A 22081-nucleotide genomic window follows, 5' to 3' on the forward strand; every position below is an offset into this window, starting at 1 on the left:
GTACACAGCAATGATGTTATCTTCTTGGAAGATCGCATGCATAAACATCCCAAAAAGATTGAGGAGGTCCGTAGGGTTGTATTCTCGGAAGAAATACCTTTTGGACAGCAAAATGTGCCCGCTATACAGTAGCAAATGCCTGCTGTAAATGAACTTGCAAATGCAGAAAATAATGTTGGAAATGATCATCTAGCCATTGCCCATAATGATGAGCCACTAGATGTGCAAGAACAGCCAAGACAGCAAGTTGTTAATGCTGAGTTGCAGGAAATTCCAAGACAACAAGCTGATAATGGAAATTTTTAGGCTCAATAGCTAGCAAACAATGATCATTGGGTTAGGAGATCATCTAGGGCTACTAGACAACCTGATAGATTCGTTCGTGATGCAAACAATGTGGCTGATCATGTCATGTTGACAGACTATGATGAACCGTCTTGCTTTAAGGAAGTAATGGACAAACATGACAACAAGAAATTGGTATAAAGCCATGTTGTCAGAGATGGAGTGTCTTGAGAAAAATGGCACTTGGGACTTGGTGCAGTTGCCTAAAGGGCAGAAAACCCTTCCATGCAAATGGGTTTACAAGATGAATGTTACTTTTGATTCCTCGCCAAAATACAAAGCAAGATTGGTTATGAAGGGGTACAAGCAGGAACATGGAGTTGACTTTGATTAGATCTTCTCTCTTGTAGTCAAGATGACTACATTGAGAACCATTTTGGGCTTGGCTGCAGCTGAAGATATGGAGCTCGTACAGATGGATGTAAAGATTGCATTTTTACATGGTGATCTGCATGAAGATATATATATGTAGCAGCTTGAAGGGTTTGTAGCAAAAGGGAAAGAGAAGATGGTATGTTAACTCAAAAGGAACTTGTATGGGATGAAACAAGCACCAAGAGAATGGTATCATAAGTTTGATACATTTATGTAGTCTCAAGGTTTTCATAGAAGTCAAGTGGATCACTGCTTGTACACCAAGAAGGCATCACATGGCAGCTTGATTATCTTGGTTTTGTATGTTGATGACATGCTGATTGCTGGCAGGGATACTCATGCTTTGGACTCACTAAAGTAAAGTCTTCATGACAGCTTTGACATGAAGGATCTTGGTGATGCAAATCACATTCTTAGTATGCGGATACTCAGAGATAGGTTAAAAGGATTACTCTATCTATCTCAGCAAGAGAATATCTCCAAGGTTTTGTAGCGTTTCAATATGAAGGGGGGGGAAAACAATTGGGGTTCCATTGCCTCCATATGTGAAACTCAGTAGTGCAGAAGACAACCCTGCATCTGATGATGAGAATGCTAAAATGGCCAAGATACCATATGCTTCAGTTATTGGCAGTTTGATGTATGCTATGGTTGCTACATGTCCCTTGACATTACCTTTGCAGTGGGAGTGGTTAGTAGATTCATGGCAAACCCTAGTAAAAAGCATTGGGAAGCAGTGAAATGTATTATGAGATACCTCAAAGGCACAAAGGATTTGTGCATTTGCTTTGGAAAGCAGAAGGTATCTGTCGTTGTCTTTACAGATGTAGACTATGGTGGTCATGTGGACTGCAGAAAGTCCACTTCTGGGTATGTGTTTATCTTCATAGGAGGAGCAGTCTCTTGGATCTCCAGGCTACAAAAGTGTGTTGCATTGTCTATTACAGAGGTAGAGTGTGTGGCTGCCACTGAGGCATGCAAGGAGGCTTTATGGCTTTCACGTCTGGTGGGAGAGCTTGGCATTACAGAGTTACTTGTTCTCCATTGTGATAGTGAGAGTGCTATCATGCTAGCACGGAATCCCATCTTTCATGCAAAGACGAAGAACATACAGGTGAAGTATTACTTCATTATAGATGTACTTGACAGCAAGAGCTTTGAGCTTGTCAAAGTGCATACAGATGATAATCTTGCAGATCTTCTCACAAAGGGTCTTCCAGTAGAGCGGTTTGCTTATTGCTGACAGATGATGGGAGTTGGATTGGTATATGTATTTCAGCTTTGCCTTTAGGTGGAAGGTTGTTGGGAATAAAGGGCCATCGTGCCTTTTATATGTGCATGGGTGTGAACACACCCTTAGTACATTTGTACTTTCATATATATCTATCTAAAACCTAAAGAGGTATATACACAAAAAGATTATACCCAAGAATATTGTGCATCTCTCTCTCTGACTCTGACCCTCTACTCTTGCTCACATTTTGCTCTCTACTTGACATTTTCATCGCAGGACATTGCATCGCCACTGCGTATCACTCACTTCAATAGTGTGGGGAATATGTTGACAACTCTAGATGATGATGACAATAGCAAATGTAAGCATTGGTGATATAGGTGACAACTGCTTATGATGGTGATAGCTAGATGATGGAGACAGAGCCTAGAATCAGGCACGAAATGATAGCAGACACCAAGGGGAAGCTTTGATTGATATGTCCTTTGTGAACAGGGTGTGGGCAACAAAGATACAGCTCGTGAAACCTACAAAAACGAGATTAAGGCTCAACGGAGGGTAGCCTGTCTATTTATAGAAAGTTTTGAGACCTCATACTGCACACTATTTTAAAACTCTCTTGAACTATGCACCATTTAAGGCTTTTGATTGATTAAGCATTTTTGGGGTTGTTTAAGTGTCTAATTCAGCATGTAATGTTTATGTTAGCTCAACTCGTTGATGGCTTGATCTCCCATTGCTTGGGTATCCATAGTTCTATGTTGCTGGTCATTGTTGTATGCATTAGGATGAGTTATTATATTATTCTTTTGTACCAAATCACTCATGATTTGAGAGAGAATGTAATAGATTAGTCAATTCATATGTGAGTTTATGTGTGGTTTATTGGATTGGAAACGTTTGTACATTCTTTTGGTGCTTGATTTATGAGGTTTTGGTCATTTTTGGCTGGGTGACTAACTTTTGTAGTTTCATTATTTGCTCATTGACTTTTCTTGATTGGTAGTGTATTTATTGGCTTGAGCTCTTTCTTATAGTGATTTATTACTTGTAGACTTCTTGAGCAAGTCTTGTTGGAGAGAGGTAGCCGGTGCTAGTGCATACAGAGCAAGTAACTCACTATTGTATTTGATTGTCTCATGTCTTGGAATATGGTTTCCATTTCCTAAGCATTCTTTTGAATTCTTCTTTGCAATGTTCTTTTCTTTTGTAGTCTTTTTTCTTTTGTGTGTATGCGTGTATATGTACACAATCTTTCTTCTTTCTTGTGTTGTGTAGTCTATTATAGTAGATTCTCTTGCTTCCATTGTTGCACCCACTTTTGATAGATCATTCTTCTCTTAGCCATCTTTATGTTTTGTTCTTAATAGCCCTTTCTAGCAGCTACACAGCCTGTAGTCATTGCCCAAAGTCTTGATATTATCTTGTCATTGCAAGATCTATGTTTATGCTATCGGCCACTCTTCATTGCTGCCTACTTTGTCAAAGCATCTTCTCATAATCATCTACAACACCTGCACCCTGTATTGTTGCCTTTCATCACCCAGTGTCTTCTTTGACATCCCTTTGAGCGGAGGACTTTGTTCCCTTTCTTCCGACAACATCCTCATCCAAAGGTGTTTATCATGGGGATGTGAAATTTTAGGATGCTTTAATGTTGTCGATAACATTTGATTAAGTTATTAATCAAATGTGCAAGGTTGTTTAGCACATGTGATGCACATGGTAGTTATGTCATGGTAACAGGCCAAGAATCTCGAGAATGCAGCTAGTATCAAAGGCAAAAGTTATAATAAGTTATGCCAGTTGGGTTTTGGGGGTTAGTTGGTGTTAATTTTAATCCTAGGATAGTTGTTTGGCCAATAAATGTTAGTGGTGACACTAATTGATTAATTAATGCCAATTTAAGGGTCAATAGAGGTTGGGAACCACCCTAGGTTGCAAATGGCCCAGCCAATTTAATTATGGGTCGGTACATCTAATTTTGGGTAGGGTCAGAAGGGATGAAATTACTTTTGAGGATTATTTAAATTTAAAAATTAATCAAGTAGTTGGATAATGTTGAAAAATGGGTTTAGAAGGCTGCCACTCAGCAAAAATGCCCATCCAAACTAAGAAAACGCTTTTGGGAGATTGGGTCTCAGCCATTCAGTTAGTTTACAGCCTTGAAGAGAGAGAGAGGGGGTTGTTGGTTCATTTTCTGATTAGAGAACATGAATTTTCTGCAAAAGACAGCCATCTGGGGGCCTCAACAGGCATGGGATAGCAGGGAGACACCTTCGAGGGGATGGTGGAAGTCTATTCTAGCATTGTAAGAGAGAGGGAGACTGTTAAAGAGCAAGGATAAGTTTTTGATGCGATTTGCAGCCACCAAGGATCAGTGGTATGGCATGTGACAATAGTTTGGAGTCCTCCAAGAGTAGGTGACAACAGCCCAAAGTCGTTCTGGTGCAGTGATAACATACAGGAGGGGGCAACAGTCTTTCTGGTAGTCCTAAGCTGTAGGTGACAGTTGCCATGGTTGTTTGAGTAGGGCAGTAGTAGTTTCTTAGCTTTTCTCGTGATAAAACTTTGAAATATCTATCTACAACATTCTCTCTCATCCCCTAGCCATCTCTCAAGTTATCTTAGTATTTTCTAGCAATTTGAGCTATTAGAGGAAGAGATTTTAGTCAATCTCTATTGTAAACCCTAATTTACAGCAAAAATTAGGGTTTTGATTGCCACCTTGGGATGCGTGCTCAAAATTGAGGGCTTATGACTTGAATTCCAGCAACTAAAATTGAGGAATTTCAAGGAGATTGAAGATGCGAGTCAGTCAATATCAGATTTGGGGATGAATTTGCCTTGCAAGGAGGAGGGTGAAGGCTAATCCCGAAGCAAACCAAGGAGCAAGTTAGTTTGCAAGCTTGTTGGTTAGTTTTAATAGTAAGAGGCACTTGGATTAGTGGAGAAGATCAGAGGATCTCAGTTATACTCCTTCCATTTGCAATATAAAATATAGAAATACTGCAAGGAACGCTAGTTTTGGGGCCAATAGGGTGTCCAATGTCGAAGATTGAAGTGGTAAACTGTACATTTTCATTTTAAGTGAATTTTATGCTTGCTATAATAAGTGGTTAATGAGGTAATTTATTGCCCTATCCGAGAAGGAAGGTTGATTTCAGTGTTGGTGCTTGATCAACTAGGATAGTGTAGTCATCTTTGAGCTTTGATCAGTGTTATCAACTTGAACTTGCTTAATCCAACACCAATCCTAGAGGATGGAATCTGGAGTCTCCATCATATCATCATTACATTAAATATAATTTCATCCACTCTCTATGTTTTTGAGTTCTGTGTCATAGTGTTTGCTGTACACATTTTGTGTTTCTTTTGGCTAACCCTACCGTTTCTTTATAGAGATAGAGATGGAGTGTAGAATGAGAATGAGGAGTGAGAGTGGGTATGGATGAATACGCACAATATGCCCTTTTAAAGGGGATTTTGGCATATTTATCTTATCATGTAAGATAGAAGCCATGAATAGAAATAAAGCCTTTATGGGGTTGCTAATGTGAATTATTCAATGTGCTTAGGGGCAAGGGGGGCAACTTTGTATTGGCCAATCTCTATCTTGGACTGGCGTATAGATGTGCAAATCTAGTTGATAGCATTTCTAACATCATGGAAAAGGTGGGTGTCCCATGTGTCTCAAGTGGCCAACAAAACAATACAAGGATAATTGAAAAAGATGCTCTTGATAGGAAGCTGTCTTCGGTCCTATTGGCCGGTGTGACCCATGTGTGAGCTATATATAGTTGAATGATGTTCATTTTGATGATCTTGCTGAGCGTACTCAACTCTCAAGCGATCAATGAGATGACTTCAACGATAAGATGTGAGGGGGGGATTTTGTAAATGAGAGTGGAACCTTGGAAGCAACCCTTGCATTAACTCTACATGGGCTATGACATTGCGGACTCTCCATTGACAAATGTGAGTAGGGTGAGGCAATCGACATAGGCTCTAGACCAATGATGACATCTCAAAGGCCTTGCGATTCAAGCACTTGTTGCATGAAGTTTGACTAAGTGGTGAAATCCTAGGCTACACACCATGCATACGTGAAGTGTGCATTGTGGATGCAAAAGTGGGAATGAACTAACTAGACATTGGCATGGTGACTGTACGAGTAGCCCATGGAGGAGAGGGGGAGATGTGGAGCAGAAGATGGAAATCCTTGCATAGAAGTGACTCCATGGAGTGTGTAATAACGCACCATAAGCAGAGGATGGGAATCCTTGCGCTTGGAAGGTTGATAAGTGGGGAGGTGAGTGAAAGGGAGTAGTGAGGGGGATGCCCATTATAGCCATCCTAGGGTGAAAAGAAGTGCTTACTTGTGGGTATGTGGAAGGCACAATGTTAAAGGGTGGCATTCCCCTTAATGATATATCCTGGTGTAAAGAGGTAGTAAAGTGAGGCTAGGTAGAATAAGATGTGGAGAAAGATAAAGTGCTAGGAGTGGAGATGGAGGATTTGACTCCTAGTGTGTTGGATGTGGAAGTGGGAGTGCAATGATACCTCCTTAGGGCCTCCAATGATAGAGAAGCTTTATCCACCTTAGAAGAAGGATGGAGGATAGAGAAGCTGAGTCCATAATACCTCCTTAGGGCCTCCAATGATAGAGAAGCTTGATAAAACATTGTGGGATCTTGAGAAGAAGGTGTCTCAAACATTATGAATCAGTTACACACCGCTCATGTACCTCGCACAAAACCAAGCTTGCACATTATCCGCAAGATACTCTTTGCAAGAGCACCGGCTTTGATACCATGTGAAGGTATGCTAGGTTTGCACTAAGGAAACACAGAATGTACGACCATGACCAAGACACAAAGACTCAAATAGTGACGTGCAAAATTCAAACCCTAAATGCAAAACTCAAAACGCAAAACACAAAATACAAAACTCGAAATGCAAAAACACAAATACAAATAGAGAAGAAAGAGGACTTTGAAGTAAATGAATCAATGCTGTAAATAAATGAGAGAATATACAGTATGCTCAAGGGCGGAGATATCCAACAACTAGTGACTCTCGTGGGAGCGGGTTGAGGGAGGTGTCAATGTGTATTGTCCACTGGAGGCAAATTCGGAGTGTAGTAACCATGAGTCGGAGCATAGGCTAATGAAGAAAAGTGTAGAAAACACGAAAAGGACATGATGAAGATGATGGCAACTGATTACCAACAACACTGGGCGGTGAGGTGATGATGTAGACCATGTAATAGTAGCAATTGGGGGTTGGATAGCTAGTGCAAGAGGGTTGATGGCTGAAACTTGCAAGACAAGGAGATAGATCCAGAATGCAATAACCACTAGTCATAGCAGAGGCTAATGAAGAAAAGTGCAGAAAGCACAAAAATGACCTGATGAAGATGATGGTAGCTAGTGGTTGCTGGGGGCTGGACAGTTAGTGGAAGAGGGTTGATGGTTGAAATTTGCAAGGCAAGGATTAGGCCTGAATGGTGGGCAGCCTCTGTATTTATATATGCAAAAGGATCCTCCCAAATTAGGGTTTTGCATGTAGGACACAAAAACTTTGTAGAACCATTTCCCATTTAATAAAAGTTTTGGTAATTTACGGGTCTAGGGCTTTTGTAAAGAGCTAATCAAGGGGTAATGAATTTTAGCTCAACAAGGGTAGTTGCAGGCTTGTAAAAATGCAACAGTTTGCTAACATTTGTAGCAGGTCAATAGCAGTTCTAAAGGCTGTAGACTGTTGAACGCAGGCTGGTAGACCCTCTAGCAGCAGTTGCTAGCTGGTGTAGGGGTTGGACAGGCTGAAACTCCTTCGAAAACAGCAATAGGGGCTAGACAGCAGGCGCCAGATGGTAGGTAGCATTGATGGACAGCTCCGTCTGAGATATCCTCTGCAAATAGGGTGTGCATAGTAGAGAGTGAGCACTTACAAGCTAAAAAAACGAGATTATGTCTGAGTGGAGGGTTGCATGCCCATTTATAGAAGTTTGGGTTCTCCCAATCAGGGTTTGCTCTTATGGGGAACAAACACTCTCTAGAAATGCATTTCTTTTTAAATAAAAGGTTTAGTTCATTAATTAATTGAGTGGCTGTTTTAATAATGCTAATGCATTTTTAGCTCAATAGAAAGGAGAAGCACCCAAGGAAGAAGAGTAAATTGCATGTCCATTTGAGAACTTGTGAAGTGAATTGCCTTAAAGGGCGCCTCAAGTAATGCGAGAACTTGGCCTCAATTGAAAAAGACTCCTTTCTAGTCTAGAGTGTAAAACCCATGAAGAAAAGACCAACCAAGAAGTGTTGAACAATCTAAGTCTTCACTTCAATTATATGGTAGCAACCAACGTATCATGCAAAGGGTGCTTGTTGGTTGCCCAATGACCTACCAAGACTAGAGAGGCGATGGCTATCTTACCAAGGGAGCCCAAGTGATCACTTGAGAGAAGTTGAGGCATCCAACAAAGGGTGCTCATTGGCTGCCCACTGGTCTACGGAGACTTGCAAAGGCGGATGAAACCATATTGAACTTTTCTCTCTTTTGGGCGGAGAGGGAGGGGTGTTTTTAAAAAAAAAAGAGTGTTTAAATCATGGTTTTCATCCTATCACCTAAGGAGAGAACAAAAGAGATGGTTAGACCCAACGTATCACAAAATGAGCAAGCTATCCTGACCACCCATGGGTATCGATGATGAGAAAGCCATGGGAGCATGTGGTAGATGAAGAAAATAAAAGAGATTGCCATGGTAGTTGCTGTGAATATGGTAGATCTAGAGCCGACCATTCTATGAAGACTGAAAAGGGATAAATGTGCATAGATATAGGTTTATAAGAATAGAATAGCAATTCATGGGCTAATGCAAAGGGCAATGCAAGATGTCATGCTCATGCAAAATGCTATGCAATGGTGTCACTTGGATAGTACCCTTGTAGGGAAATGGTTCACTTGTCCAAGCTTCCTTTTATCATGGTCATCTTGATGATACAAATAATAATTCAAAGTGCAAAGGTAATATCTTTGAAGTAATCAAAATCCTAGAGACACCAAGAGTGGAAGGCTGCTCCCTCTCATTGTTGGGATGGTGGAAGGAGAAGTAAGCACCTCCTCCCTCCCCAAGATGTTGTCGTTGATGGGGGGAAAGGAGAAGCACCCAAGGAAGAAGAGTGAATTGGTTGTCCATTTGAACACTTATGAAGTGGATGGCCTCAAAGAGCATCTCGAGTAAGGCAAGAACTCCGCTTTGGGAGGAAAAGACTCCTTGCTGGTCCAGTGTGAACCCCATCAAGAAAAGGGCAACCAAGAAGTGTTGAGCAATCCAAGTCTTTGCTTTGATCAACCAATTGGTTTTGTAAGGGTTTGCGCCAACTTAAAAAAAACAAGTTAGAAGCAAAAATACTACATAAAACCATAAACCACGCATACCTCAACTTTAATGAAAAGTGCTTATGAGTGCAATGTGTTGGGTTTTGAGGTGGTCCCACTACCGAAGGGTAGGTACGCTAAAGATGTAGATAGGTAAGAGTAGAAATACGCTAAAGATGTAGATAGGTAAGAGTAGGAATGTGCAACAGAAGAGAGAAGCTAGGCTAGAGTGTCCTTGCAAGACTCAACTAATATATAGGTGGAAAGTGTGGTAGGTCTATGTTTAGTGTTGTTGACATCTGAATTGATGAAGTCTGCACAATCCGTTCGATTGAAGGATCTCTAAGAAAAGTGGGCTCAATTGCTTTTGGCTACATACTCAATGCAAAGGGCAATTGAGAAAGCAAAGCGGATCATCAAGTCTATCCACAAGGGAGACAAGGAGTGTTTGAGGATTGAAGTTGAAAGTAGTGGCATTGGTGGACCACTCAGATAACCTCTTGAGTGAAGAGGGGGGTAGATAGTCTTGCTGCCATGTGAGCAATGTATCTATCTTGTGGAGGAGAATGATCCCTCTCAATTGTGGTGGTGTCCTTGCATGATGTGCTCGAGTCCCTAGGTAGCGAAGAGGGTCCAAACTTGGGTGGATTGCCCTTAGGCTTTGAGTGACACTCATCATCTCGGCCGGACTATTCTTTTTGGGACATTTTGTCAGCTTGGTTTCAATCTCGAAGGGGAGTTACTTTGCTTCTCACTACGTGACTCTGTCTTTGTGTTGTCCATTCCACCACCTTGCTTAACCTTTTGGGAAGTCAAGGTCCCCTTTGAATAGTGAGATATCATATGAAATTGATCAAATAGTTGAACATAATGCAATAGTTGACTCTTAAACTCATAAAAGGTAGGTAATTGGGGTGGTGAGATAACTTGTTGGATGAGATTGGATATCTTTGTGGTAATTTGTTCATGAAAACTTGATCATCAGCTTACTTGGGCAAGCCAGTGTTGGCAAATTTAGTTTGGGAGTAGTTGTTGATATTGAGCCAACTTGATAGCCAAATCATCCCTCTGAGTGATTTTGAACTCTTGGAGTTCATGATCAAGGTTGATTGTGATCATGAGCTGCATATCAGTCTACTAGATGTACCCAACACTTAGATGTAAGGTCAAAGTGTTGGAGTTGAGAGTGAAATTTGAGCATAAGACCCTAGATCTCAACTAGACTATGGATATGGTATTTTTGCTCTTCCAAGAGTGAACTACCTCATACGAGAACTAGTAGGGGTTTGTAGGCTAGTGCTCCTACCCCCTAAACAAGTTCCCACAAGCTTTGGGAATTCAAGACATGTAGTGTCAAATTTGACCAAGTAATAAACTAGACCGTTAAAGCAAGTCTTATCCATAAATTCATGCTTGGCAGATGCGGATAGATGGATGGCTTGAGGAGGATAGGTCGGTGGCATAGGGTAGAAAGGTGGATAACTAGGTGCTACGTGAGGCATTGATGTGCCTAGCACAATGACTCTAGATGTGTGCCCTAAAAGAGGTGATTGACTTGTGGATGGTTCACATGCCAAAAAGGTGTAGGATGGCCCACTAAAGGAGGTGACTAACTTGTTGGCAAATTGCATGGCCTCATGTGGGATGGGAGAATAGTGGGGCAAAGTAGACGACCTGAAGGCATAGGATGTGCCTATGTTTGAAGATTCCCCCCCAGTGGGTGCGTAGTTGTATATGTGGAATGGTGAGTAATGATGTAAATGTAGATGTGGGTGTAGTAGAGAAGGGTGGGATTGGGAAATTGAAATTGTGGTGCAAATAGAATAGAAGTGAATGGAAATTCATTTTTGGGAAATTAAAAATTAGATGAAGATGTTTGAAATGATGATGCATTGACTTCATTCTAACTTTGAGAAACAAAACTTGAAGGAAAACTTGAAGAATGAAAATTTGCATTTTTCTTATATACACCTCTTCTTGTGTTGACATGCAGAAATCGGTCCTCTTTAGGTCTTATTCCATAGTCAACAAACTGAAATCTATCTTCCTCATAACTGTTCTAGAATCTTGTATGGATGTAGAAGCAAAAGAAGAAGGGTTAGAAGTAGAAACTTGTGTACATTGCACTGGAGTGGATGTATTAGGTTGGAAGAATGGAACATACTTTGGATCTCTTTCTCCAAAAGGGGGGCCCATCCCTAATGGAGGCTTCAACGATCCTGCAATATCTTCATATTTATGTGAAACATCTAAAGGAAAAAGGTCATGTTTACCTTCAATGGCTTGATGGGATCAATGAATGAGAATGAAATCATACTTGGCCCATGAGATGTCATACGGTCTATAGACTCCATGACAGTTAAAAGTCTCTCCACTAGTGTCGGAACCTCGCTGGGAAAGTTGTGAAGCCCACTCCTGCTTGGTTCTCAGCATAGGACATATTGGAGACTGGTCACTGAAGTGATGCCAAACCATTTGAGGGACAATATTGGAGACTGGTCACGAGAGCTTCAATCTAGACTCAGTCTAGTGACAAGGTTAATAGAGATTTTTTTTTTGCGGCACAGGGCCAAAAACACTCCACATAATCTGTTAGGAGACTGAAGTGATGCCAAACCATTTGAGGGACAATATGAGAAACCATTTGGCTCTCGTGTGAAACCTGTCATCTGATCTGGCTTCCTTCATAGCATTGATCTTTGCTTTGGTGATGTCTCTCCTCTCCCTCTGTAAGGGAGCCAATGATGCTTTGGTAGATCTCTCCTTCTCTAAAAGGCCCTCTCTCCTCCTCATGGCCTCCTCTTTGAAGAAGGAACTAATCTCTTGTAAGCTCTCATCCAAGTCGCTAGCTGCTCATCCAACTGAGAAGGGTCTAGATCTCCATATCAGTGTGATTGACTCTCTAACGATTGTCCTTATAGAACAAGTGCTCTGGAATCTCGACACTAGAGTGGGATCCTCCGGCTCTCTCAAAGAGAAGTAGCTGAATAGGTGAGTGGTTTGAGAGGGTCGTGCTAGGTATGATGCCTGTTAGCCCACCCTTGTTGCAGGCCCAATCGTCCACATAAAATTGGTCAATCCTAGAGAGAGTCTTGGCTCCCATTGCCTTGTTTGTCTTGGAGAACTGGAGTAATCTTGTGGACCTGCCAAACTCTGCTGTAAACCATGGGTCCTGGCCTCTGATCACTGTTATTAAGAGCTAATTAAGCGATAATGCATTTTTAGCTCAACATTGTATACTGCCAGTCAGATTTAAACTTTAAAAGGAATTAATTGTTAAGTGTTGCTGTTGCTGTACATTGTTACAGACCTGCTATTGTTGAAATCCACCCATCTTCCAGGTTAATGAAGCCTGAAATTTCTCAAGTCCCTCCTTCCAATCATGAATACCAGGAGATGAACGACTCAATAGGACAAAACAAGTTGAAAAAGTCCATCCTGAAAACATGCAGTATGCTGGCCATTCTTGGAACATGAGAGTGCAAAGATGACGCCTTAACCTTGAGATACAATAGTACCCATCCATGAAAAGCAAAGGACTTATAGACTATAGAAGTTGAAATTGTGGAGATTTGCTAAGGTTTGCAAAGGAACAAAGAATGCAAAACATAGAATGCAAAACGTAAGAACACAAAGACACAATTAGAGAAGAAGGAGAACTTTGAAGTAAATGAATGAATTCTGTGAATGAAGGAAAGAGTGTACGAGATGCTCAAGGGAAGAGCTGTCCAATAGTTAGTTGCTCTCGTGGGAGCAGGTTTGAGGGAGGTTTTGATGTGCATTGTCCAATGGAGGCGGATTCTGAGTGCTCTAACCACTAGTCAAAGCGGAGGCTGATGAACGAAAGTGCTGAAAATGAAAAAGTGACTTGATGTAGATGATGATGGCGTTAGCAAGCTGGGGCAAAACACAACCTATAAGAGTCGCTAAACTAAAGGGAGATGGTTGGGGATGACCATGGTAACAGGTTGAATGAGGTGCTTGATGGATGCAGGCTGGGAAGAACTAGGGTAACCTGAGTGGAGTGGGCAGCCCTCTATATATAGATGTGGATCCTCCCAAAGTTTGGGTGTTTGCAGTTTTGGGGCTGGTTTAGTGAACTAATGAAAGATTTGATGTATAACGCATCTCTTTTAGCTTAATAGAGATATCCAATCAAATTAAAAGCACTTGGTGGTATAGTTACAAAATGTTGTTTTTTGCACGAATTCCAAGAGCTACCATTGATGGGCTGAATTAAGAGACGAATCAATTGGGAGGCACCTCAATTGCCTCAATGACACATAAAAGCATAGAAGCTTTGCAAGAGGGGAGATGGACTCAACCTCAGCTTGCAAGTTCCAACTTTCAGGTTTTTGCAAAACGATCAGCTCGATTAATAACATACCTTCTCATGATTACAGCTCACAACCAATCACTTGCTTTCATATGCTCTTAAAGGCTTCCTTGGCTTCATGCTGTCCATCCATACTACCTTCATGGTATCAACCCTAGTACTACAACACGAGTTGCTTTTTGGGTGTATTTGTGAAGAAACTCCTAGGGTTTGCACCGAGGAAAACACAATGTACGACCACGAGAGAAACACAGGCATACATAGTGACGTGCAAAACTCAAATCCTAAACACAAAAATCAAAAACACAAACACAAACACAAAGAGAAGAACTTTGAAGTGAATGAATCAATGTAGTAAATGAATGCAAGAGTGTACATAATGCTCAAGGGGAGAGCGGTGAATATCGGAGTGTGATGTCCTTTAAAGAGGCGGATTTTGAGTGTTGTAACCACTAGTCGAAGTGTGTTGGGGAGTGCAGAAGACCAAAAGACAGATCGTTGGAAGTAGTAGGATGCCTAGCGATAGTAGTAAAGATGCGCAAGGATGTTGATGATGACTGAAGCTGCCTAATGCAGTAGAAGAGGTGTCAACTAGGGCTAGCAATGGCTATGTGGGGCCCAATCTAGTAGTGGAAGAAGCGCTAGGCAGCTGACAATAGTTGGAAGGGTAGTTGCCTAGGGCTGGAGCAGTAGACGGAGTGGTGGCAACAATCACAAAGGTTTGATGGCTGAAACAACATGCAACAGAAGAGGTATCAACTAGGGCTGGCAATGGCTATGTGGGGCCCAATCCAGCGGTGGAAGAAGCGCTAGGGCAGCTGGCAATAGTTGGAAGGGGTAATTGCCTAGGGTTGGAGCAGTAGACGGAGTGGTGGCAACAATCAGAAAGGTTGGATAGCCATGTGGAGAAAGGCTGATGGCAAAGATCTTCACGTGAATGCGAAAAGCTTGCATAGAAGGGATGAAGATTGAATGGGGGCAGCTTGCCTATAAATTAGGGTTTCATAGAATCCTCTAGAACTATGATTTTACATTTTTCATTAAATAAGCATGTTTTGGGGCTGTTTAAGAGGCGAATCAGCATGGAATGGACTTCTTAGCTCAACACCCCCTGTCAGACCCAAAACAAGGCACAAGGCCAACCTAGGTTTACCCAAGGTGTCCCACTCAAAAGTAGCCAGTGCCTCATACAAAGGGTGCATGGTGGTTGCCCAGTGGTCTATCAAGACAGGGGTGATTTATATCTTACCAAGGGAGTCTAGATAGTCACTTGAAAGAGAACAAGGCATAGGACTAAGGGTGCTTGTCAGCTGCCCACATTGGCCTACGAAGTTGTATGTAGGCGGATAGAACCACAATGAAGTGTGGTTAAAAAAGAGAGGCTATTGGACAAATGCTTGGCGGTCAATTAAGTAACTATAGGATATGGATAAATGAGAAGGGATGGGTAGATCCAACCCATAACAAAATAGGCAACCTGCCCATCCACTCGAGGGCGTCAAGGACGAGAGAAGGGGGTGATGAAGTGAGTGTGCTATAAGAATCTCTGGTGAAGACAACTCAAGATGTGCTTAGGGGTGATGTATGCAATGAGATGCAAAGGATGCTACATGTTGAGAACGCTTATGTAGTAGGTGCCACTTGGACAGTGTGGCTCATGGAAAAATTGTTCACTTACCCAAGTGCCCTTTACAAAGATGATGAAACTATGCAATACAAAGGAGAAGGTACAATAAGGGGGGGGGGGATGTCAAAGACAGGTGGGAAAACTTAGAGAATACCAAGAAGGGTAGCAACCCCCTCTCAACCGTGGATATCAATGCCGAAGGAGGAAGAGAAGCCGGATATCGGTTGTTGTGTGGTATCGAGCACCATGATGTGAGGAAGCATCCCAATTGGCAGAACAAGATAGAAGTCACCACCATGATAGCACCAAGAGAAATATTGCACGATCCGCCTCAGGAGGTGAAGCCTGCATGCTAGAAGAAGAGCAAAACTCCTAGAATGAGGAAGCCATGAATGAAACCACGCGCATTTCAAGTCTCTAGTTCAAGTAGGACTAGTGCAAACTTGTACGCTAGCCCTATATATACTGAAAACAAAACCTTACAAAAGAGACGAAGATTTGCAAGTACAAAGGTCAGTAGTGTGATGCTCCAAAAAACAAAACAAAACTGAAAGGAAAAGCTAAAGGAATGAACAATGCAATGATGCAAATGTGTATATATGTGTGAGTAAATGTAGGGAGACTTAAGAATGAAAATCTCAAGACAAAATCCTATGGGTCTGACTCAATAGTCTATAAATCTAAGAGTGTGAAGATGGAGCGATTTTAAGAATGTGGCCAGTATCGCGTATGCCCATTGGTAGGGCTTTGCCAATGAAACGCTTGACGAGGTGGTGAGGTAGTCCTAGATGGAGGTGAATGTGAAGTGGATGTGTAAAGTGTAATGAGATCTGTACTATTGTTGAGTTGTCCATGTGCCATATGTCCAGCAGCCACTGGGGTAGATAGGGAAAATGGTGTAGCAACGGGAGGCATAGCCTCATTGGATTAGCCATCTAGAGTGGAGGTAGTCATATCATCTGTTGTAGTTTTCTAGGTGGAAGACCCTAGGCCTTGGTACAACTCTCCTTGTCCACATGGCCCAATCACTGGCAGTGTGTGCAAAATCTATTTTTCTTAGAGAGTTGTTGCAAGATGGGTTTTGTTTCTTTGGTTTCGTTTGAGGAAGAGGCGGCATCCTTTGATGGGCTTGCCTTCGCATCTTGCGAGTTCTTGCCAATGTTGGTTTTTCCTCCCAAAGAAGAGGCAATCAACCCCCTTTGCTTAGAGTAAGGTTGTGTGGAGGCTTTCTTGTGGACTTGATTGTGTAGCCATGTATAATGCAAAAATTGATACGCAAACTCGTAGAAGGTCGGCAATCTAGGTAGTGAGATAATGTGTTGGATAAAATGGAAGTATTTATTGGGCAACTTGTTCAAGAAGAACTTGACTTGATCGTCGTTTGACATTGGGGAGCTAGTAGTGGCAAACTTAGTGAGTAACCATCGATATTTGGCCGACTTGACTTTCGGATCATCCCCTTTCTTAATAAAAAAACTCTTGAAGCCAAAATCAAGATTGACATGTCGAGTGTGATCTCACATTGTAGAGTGGTCAATGAGATGAGTCCAACACTCAAATGTAAGGGGAAGATGTTGTAACTGACAGTGAAACTCAAGAAGCAACCCTTGCATTAACTCAACATTGGTTGTGGCATTGTAGGCTCTTCATTGATGGATGAGATCAAAGTGAGCTAATCGAGGGTTCGGCATAGGCTCTAAACCAACAATGAGGTCTCAAAGTCCATGAGATTCAAGCACTTGTTGCATGAAGTTTGATGAAGTGGTGAAAATTGACCTTTTAATACGAGTCTTTTATGTGAAGGCATTCATGGCCGTTGCAACAAGAGTGGTAGTGCTAGGAGATGGATAAGATGGATAATGGGGTTATGTTGGATAGGGGGGATAGGGTGGGGGAGTGGAGTACACTTGGGAAGTAATCCTAGAGTGTCTATATGCATATGCGAAGTGTGCACAATGGATCCAAATGTGGGTATGGGCATGGTTGCTGCATGAAGAGTCCATGGTGGAGGGATAGGGACATGTGGAGGAGAGGATGGAAATCCCTGTGTAGGAGTGACCCAAGGGATGTGAGATGACACATCATAGGCAGATGATGGAAATCCTTGCATATAAAAGGTTAAATGAGGTGGGTGACTGGGAGTAGCGAGGAGGATGCCCATCACAGTTGTCCTAGTGGGAATTGATGTACTCACAGACAGAAGGCCCAATGGTGCAAAAAGACTCGACGGTAAGTGGAGGGTGCAGTGTTAAAGGGTGGCATTCCCCCTAACAATGTATTGTGATGTGAAGGGCTAGGAAAGAATGAGTATGGAATGGAGAATGAGAATGTGCTAGGAGCAGAAATAGAGGTTCCAACTCCTAGTGTAGAGGATGTGGATGTGGAGTACAATCCAAGGGTTTGGAAGGAAGAAGTGAGGAAATTGAGGTGTGGGCTAGAAGAGGTGGGTGGGATGGGAGGGTTTTGAGAAGAGTGGCTTACATGCTCTGATGAAACAAAAGATGTAGATATACTTGATGAAGGATGCATGCTTCGTGAGCCCCCACTATGGATACTTACATATAGAAAATCATTTGGATCCTGCACAACAAAAGAAGAAAAAGGAGAGGGTTTTGATTCGTACAACTCAAAGGGGTTGTACAAACTTGACATTGGGCCTGGTTGAAATGAAGAAGATGAGTTGCCAGTTGTTCCAAATGTCATATGTTCTCCATGATCGGAGAGGTGGCTAGTTTCACTAACTGGTTTGGATGGTGTAGCAACATTGCTAGGAGGGGTGTAAGATTGACTATACGTGATATGCAAGTACTCTTCAAACCCCTCTTGTGTCATGTGATTGAAATTTGAAATAGGAGAAAACAAAGAAGGTGAAGGTGAAGGTGGGGTCTTGTCTTCCTCACCGAGTTCATAATTCCTCCCTAGGGCCTTGAGCGATGGAGAAGCCTTATAAGACATCATGGGGTCATGAGAAGAAGGTGGCTGAGATATTGTGATTCGGTTAGGAGTCGTTTGTGTGTCTGACAGAAAACCTAGTACTTCACAATATCTGCAGGATACTCTTTACAAGAGCATTGCCTCTAATACCGCGTGATGAAACTGCTTGGGTTTGCAGTGAGGAAAACACTTGTATGACTGCGACAGAAACACAAAGACATAGACAATGATATGCAAAACTCAAACCCTTAAGGAAAAACTCAAAAACGCAAAAAAACAAACACAAATGGAGAGAGAAGGAGAACTTTGAAGTGAATGAATCAATGCAGTAAATGAATGTAAGAGTGTACAAAATGCTTAAGGGCAAAGTAGTGAGTATTGGAGTGTGATGTTTGTTGAGTTAAAAATGCATTAGCCTGACTTAAATAGCCCCAAAACAAGCTTAATTAATGAAGAAACCTTATTATTTGAAAAAAAGAAACGTGATCCTATAGAGTTATTGTGTTGCACATGCCAAACCCTAATTTGGGTGCCCCAAACTTTCTATAAATAGGTATGCAGCCCACCACTCTCCCTCAATCTTGTTTTTGCAGGTTTTAGGAGCCGTATCTTTATTGCCCACACCTTGTTTGAGGACATCGTGGCGAGAGCTTCCCTCAACCATCTGCTACCATCTGGCTCTTGATTCTAGCCTTCACCCACATCTTGTAGTTATTGCTTGGTATCCTACAACTGTCACTTGATACCTTGGAACTGTTGCTTACTGTCGAATCCTTGCATTTACTATTGTTGCCATTAGGTGGACCCATTGCCACCGCTAAACATTATTGCCATTATCTACAGTCTGTGTTTGCTGAGTTTCTCTCTCCTTGAGTTGTTGCTTGCATCTTCTACATAGTCCTCTGTTGCTTCAGTTATCGCCTAGTTTTCTCTATTCTCAAGTACTTGCGTTTTTAGTCTTTCTCTCTCTTGCGCTATTGCCTGTATCAAATTCAGTCTTCTCTGGTTGTGTTTGTTGGTGTTCAACACACGTAGGTTGCCTTGTTGCGTTTCGGGATCCATTTGGAGTACGACACACTCTCCAACTCATAACCCTTTGCCTTGATTCTAGAGATATGAGAGTTCAAGGTCTAGTGTTCATTGCATAGCGTATTTGCTACATGAGCATTGTATATTCAGTATTCATTCACATCATTATTCATTGTGAACTCTTAGTTACCCTAATGCTAACCATGTTCTGTGTTTATTAGTCCGTGTTTTGTTGTATGATTGGTTTTGCGTTTTTTGTGTTTAGAGCATTTATTCACAACGTACACCGAAGAGGTAGATCATACTGTAACAACTAGCTGAAGTGTGTCAGAGGGTGTAGAAGACCAAAGCGTAGATCATTGGAAGCAGTAGGATGCTTGGGGATAGTAGTGGAGATGCATGAGGATGCTAGTGATGGCTGAAACTGCCAAATGCAGCAAAAGAGGTGCGAATTGGGGTTGGTGATGGCTGTGTGGGGCCAAATGCAGCAGTGGAAGAAATGCCAGACAGCAGACGCCAGGGGATAGAGTAGCAGAGGGAGTGGTGGCAGTAGTCACAAAGGTTGGACAGCCATGTGGAGGAAGGCTGATGGCGAAGATCTTCACGTGAACGCAAAAAACTTGCATGAAAGGGATGAAGATTGAATGGGGGACAGCCTGTCTATTTATAGATGTGGATGGACCCTTCCAAATTAGGGTTTCATAGAAACTCTCTTGAACCATGAGCCAATTTTGCGTTTTCCATTAAATATGCATGTTTTGGGGTTGTCCAAGAGGCTAATCAGCATGGAATGCATTTCTTAGCTCAATAATATCTCTAGCATCATGCGTACGTTGCTTTTTGTTATGATTATTCTAATTCACAAAAAGAAAGCATAAGGATGAAAAAACCGACAAGTTTGCACTCCTAAAGTCTCATTTGTCCTAGATATAGTTTTTCTTTCTTGGTATTCTTGGGTAAAGACTTTCAGCTTTTGCTTTTGCATCTGGCCTTGGCTATTGGGGTTTGATTTTTCGCCACACAAATGGTCATGTGAGCAAATGTTGGTATTGTGCATGTTTTTCTTTCTTGGTATTCTTGGGTAAAGACTTTCAGCTTTTGCTTTTGCATCTGGCCTTGGCTATTGGGGTTTGATTTTTCGCCACACAAATGGTCATGTGAGCAAATGTTGGTATTGTGCATGCCATTCAGTCTTGCATTAGAGAGTAGGTTAATGATCTGATATCAATGAAACATCTGTGTAGTATCCTACCTGCACATGACATATCCATGACGAAGCAACCATATGGAAGCCATACTCATGATGAAGCAACCATTAGGAAATGGACATTAAACTCATCTCTGTCTGCTGTGGGGAGACTGGGATTTTTGATTGGCAAAAAGTATGTGATATTTGGCTATTGCTTTTGTTATGTACATGTCTTTGTACATATAGCTGATAACCCTTATCTAACTCAGGTTTGACAATAGTTCTTTCATGTGGTGCCATCTTATGGAAGCACTTATCCAAATTTGACTTCAACATTGTTTTAAATGGCAGATTGATTTACGGAAGGAGTCAACAATCAGATTCATTGCACCAGCATCATATCCAGTGATTACATTTGGGCCATTTGCTGCACCAGCAACAGTAATGACATCTCTTTCTCTTGCTATTGGTACGAAACAAGAACATGATTATGAAGTGGATGAATAATTCAAATGATATTTGGTGAGGGTTTTGTTTACTAGTTTAGCTTTGCAAGTAAATATTAAGTATTTTAGTTTGTTGGCAACTACTACCCAGAGGAAAAAAGAAAGAAAGAAAATTGATCAATTTGTCACAAAAAGGTCTTAAAAATAACTTTCATTCATGGAACTCATCCACAAGTTTTCTCCAAGGTAATTTCTTACACAAGTTTTCTCCAAGTTAGCTTCTTCCAGAAGATTTTGTCTTGGTAGGTTCTTCTAGAAGATTTTGTCTTGGCAGAATGTTGGGTTTTTTGAGAGTTTTCTTTTTGAACTCCCAAAAGTTGTAGGTCCTGAGAGGCCTTCAGCTTTCAAAGAGAACAGTTGGTGCCATCCAACTTCTGGGAGAAATCTGAATTTGCATTCTAGGTGCTTGGGGATGGAGATGAGAAAAGCTCTCTATATTCATGCTGTGATAGGTGGATGGGCCCCCATAAAGGTGAACCAGGCTGCTTCTAGCTAGCTGTCTGCCAAAAACGCAAATCCAGACTGCACCTCCCATGCCAAAACTTGGATGTCCGATGCTTTGAATGTAGAAAGCAGTCGCCTAGCTGATAACAATCCTTTTCACAGAAGCACAAATCTAGGTGCAAAAGCACAGGATTGCAGGTCTGTCCAAATGGCTACAAAGTACTCCAAACTGGCATAATGCAACAATGGCTGAGTGAAAACACATTAATGAGCAATCAAAATGCAAGTTTTGGCAGTGATACCATGTCAAAAATGCATGTCGAAGCCAATTATGAAGTGAAATGAATGCTGTCAACTTGATGATAATAAAGGATACGACTAATTAGCAAAGCAATTAATATGGCTGAATACAATGGAGTCCCTATTCTAGGTACAGTGTGTGCTGTTGAGAGGGTTTAGGTGAGAAAATCTGAAGGATAGATGGCAAAAAATGTGCAACAATATGTGGCCATATTGATACTGAAGTGTTGGCATAGGTGACTTAGTGACCTAGACTAGATTCTATTGTCAAAAAACAGCCTTGGCAGACAAAAGAATGAGCAATGACCAAAACTAGACAGAGCTCCTGATATTCCTCGCTGATTTAGGGTAGGGCTCATGAGCAAGATATGATCAACTATTA

The 22081-nt window shown here is 41.7% G+C and overlaps 1 protein-coding gene across 4 annotated transcripts in view; it reads left to right on the top strand.

Moving 5' to 3' along the window:
• Positions 1 to 22081, top strand: part of HGL1 (heteroglycan glucosidase 1) — a 101398-nt gene that overhangs the window by 44404 nt on the left and 34913 nt on the right. For 3 of the 4 annotated variants that reach the window (XM_087689910.1, XM_087689907.1, XM_087689908.1), the window contains exon 5: positions 20801 to 20918. In XM_087689910.1, the coding sequence (XP_087546036.1) occupies positions 20801 to 20918 (118 nt within the window). The remainder of the gene's footprint in view (positions 1 to 20800; positions 20919 to 22081) is intronic. The other variant, XM_087689909.1, reaches the window with a different exon arrangement.

Source organism: Lygodium microphyllum, chromosome 12 (assembly GCF_053477565.2).
Source record: "Lygodium microphyllum isolate KBCC chromosome 12, Lygodium_microphyllum_v1.1.10, whole genome shotgun sequence".
NCBI classification, from domain to species: Eukaryota; Viridiplantae; Streptophyta; class Polypodiopsida; order Schizaeales; family Lygodiaceae; genus Lygodium; species Lygodium microphyllum.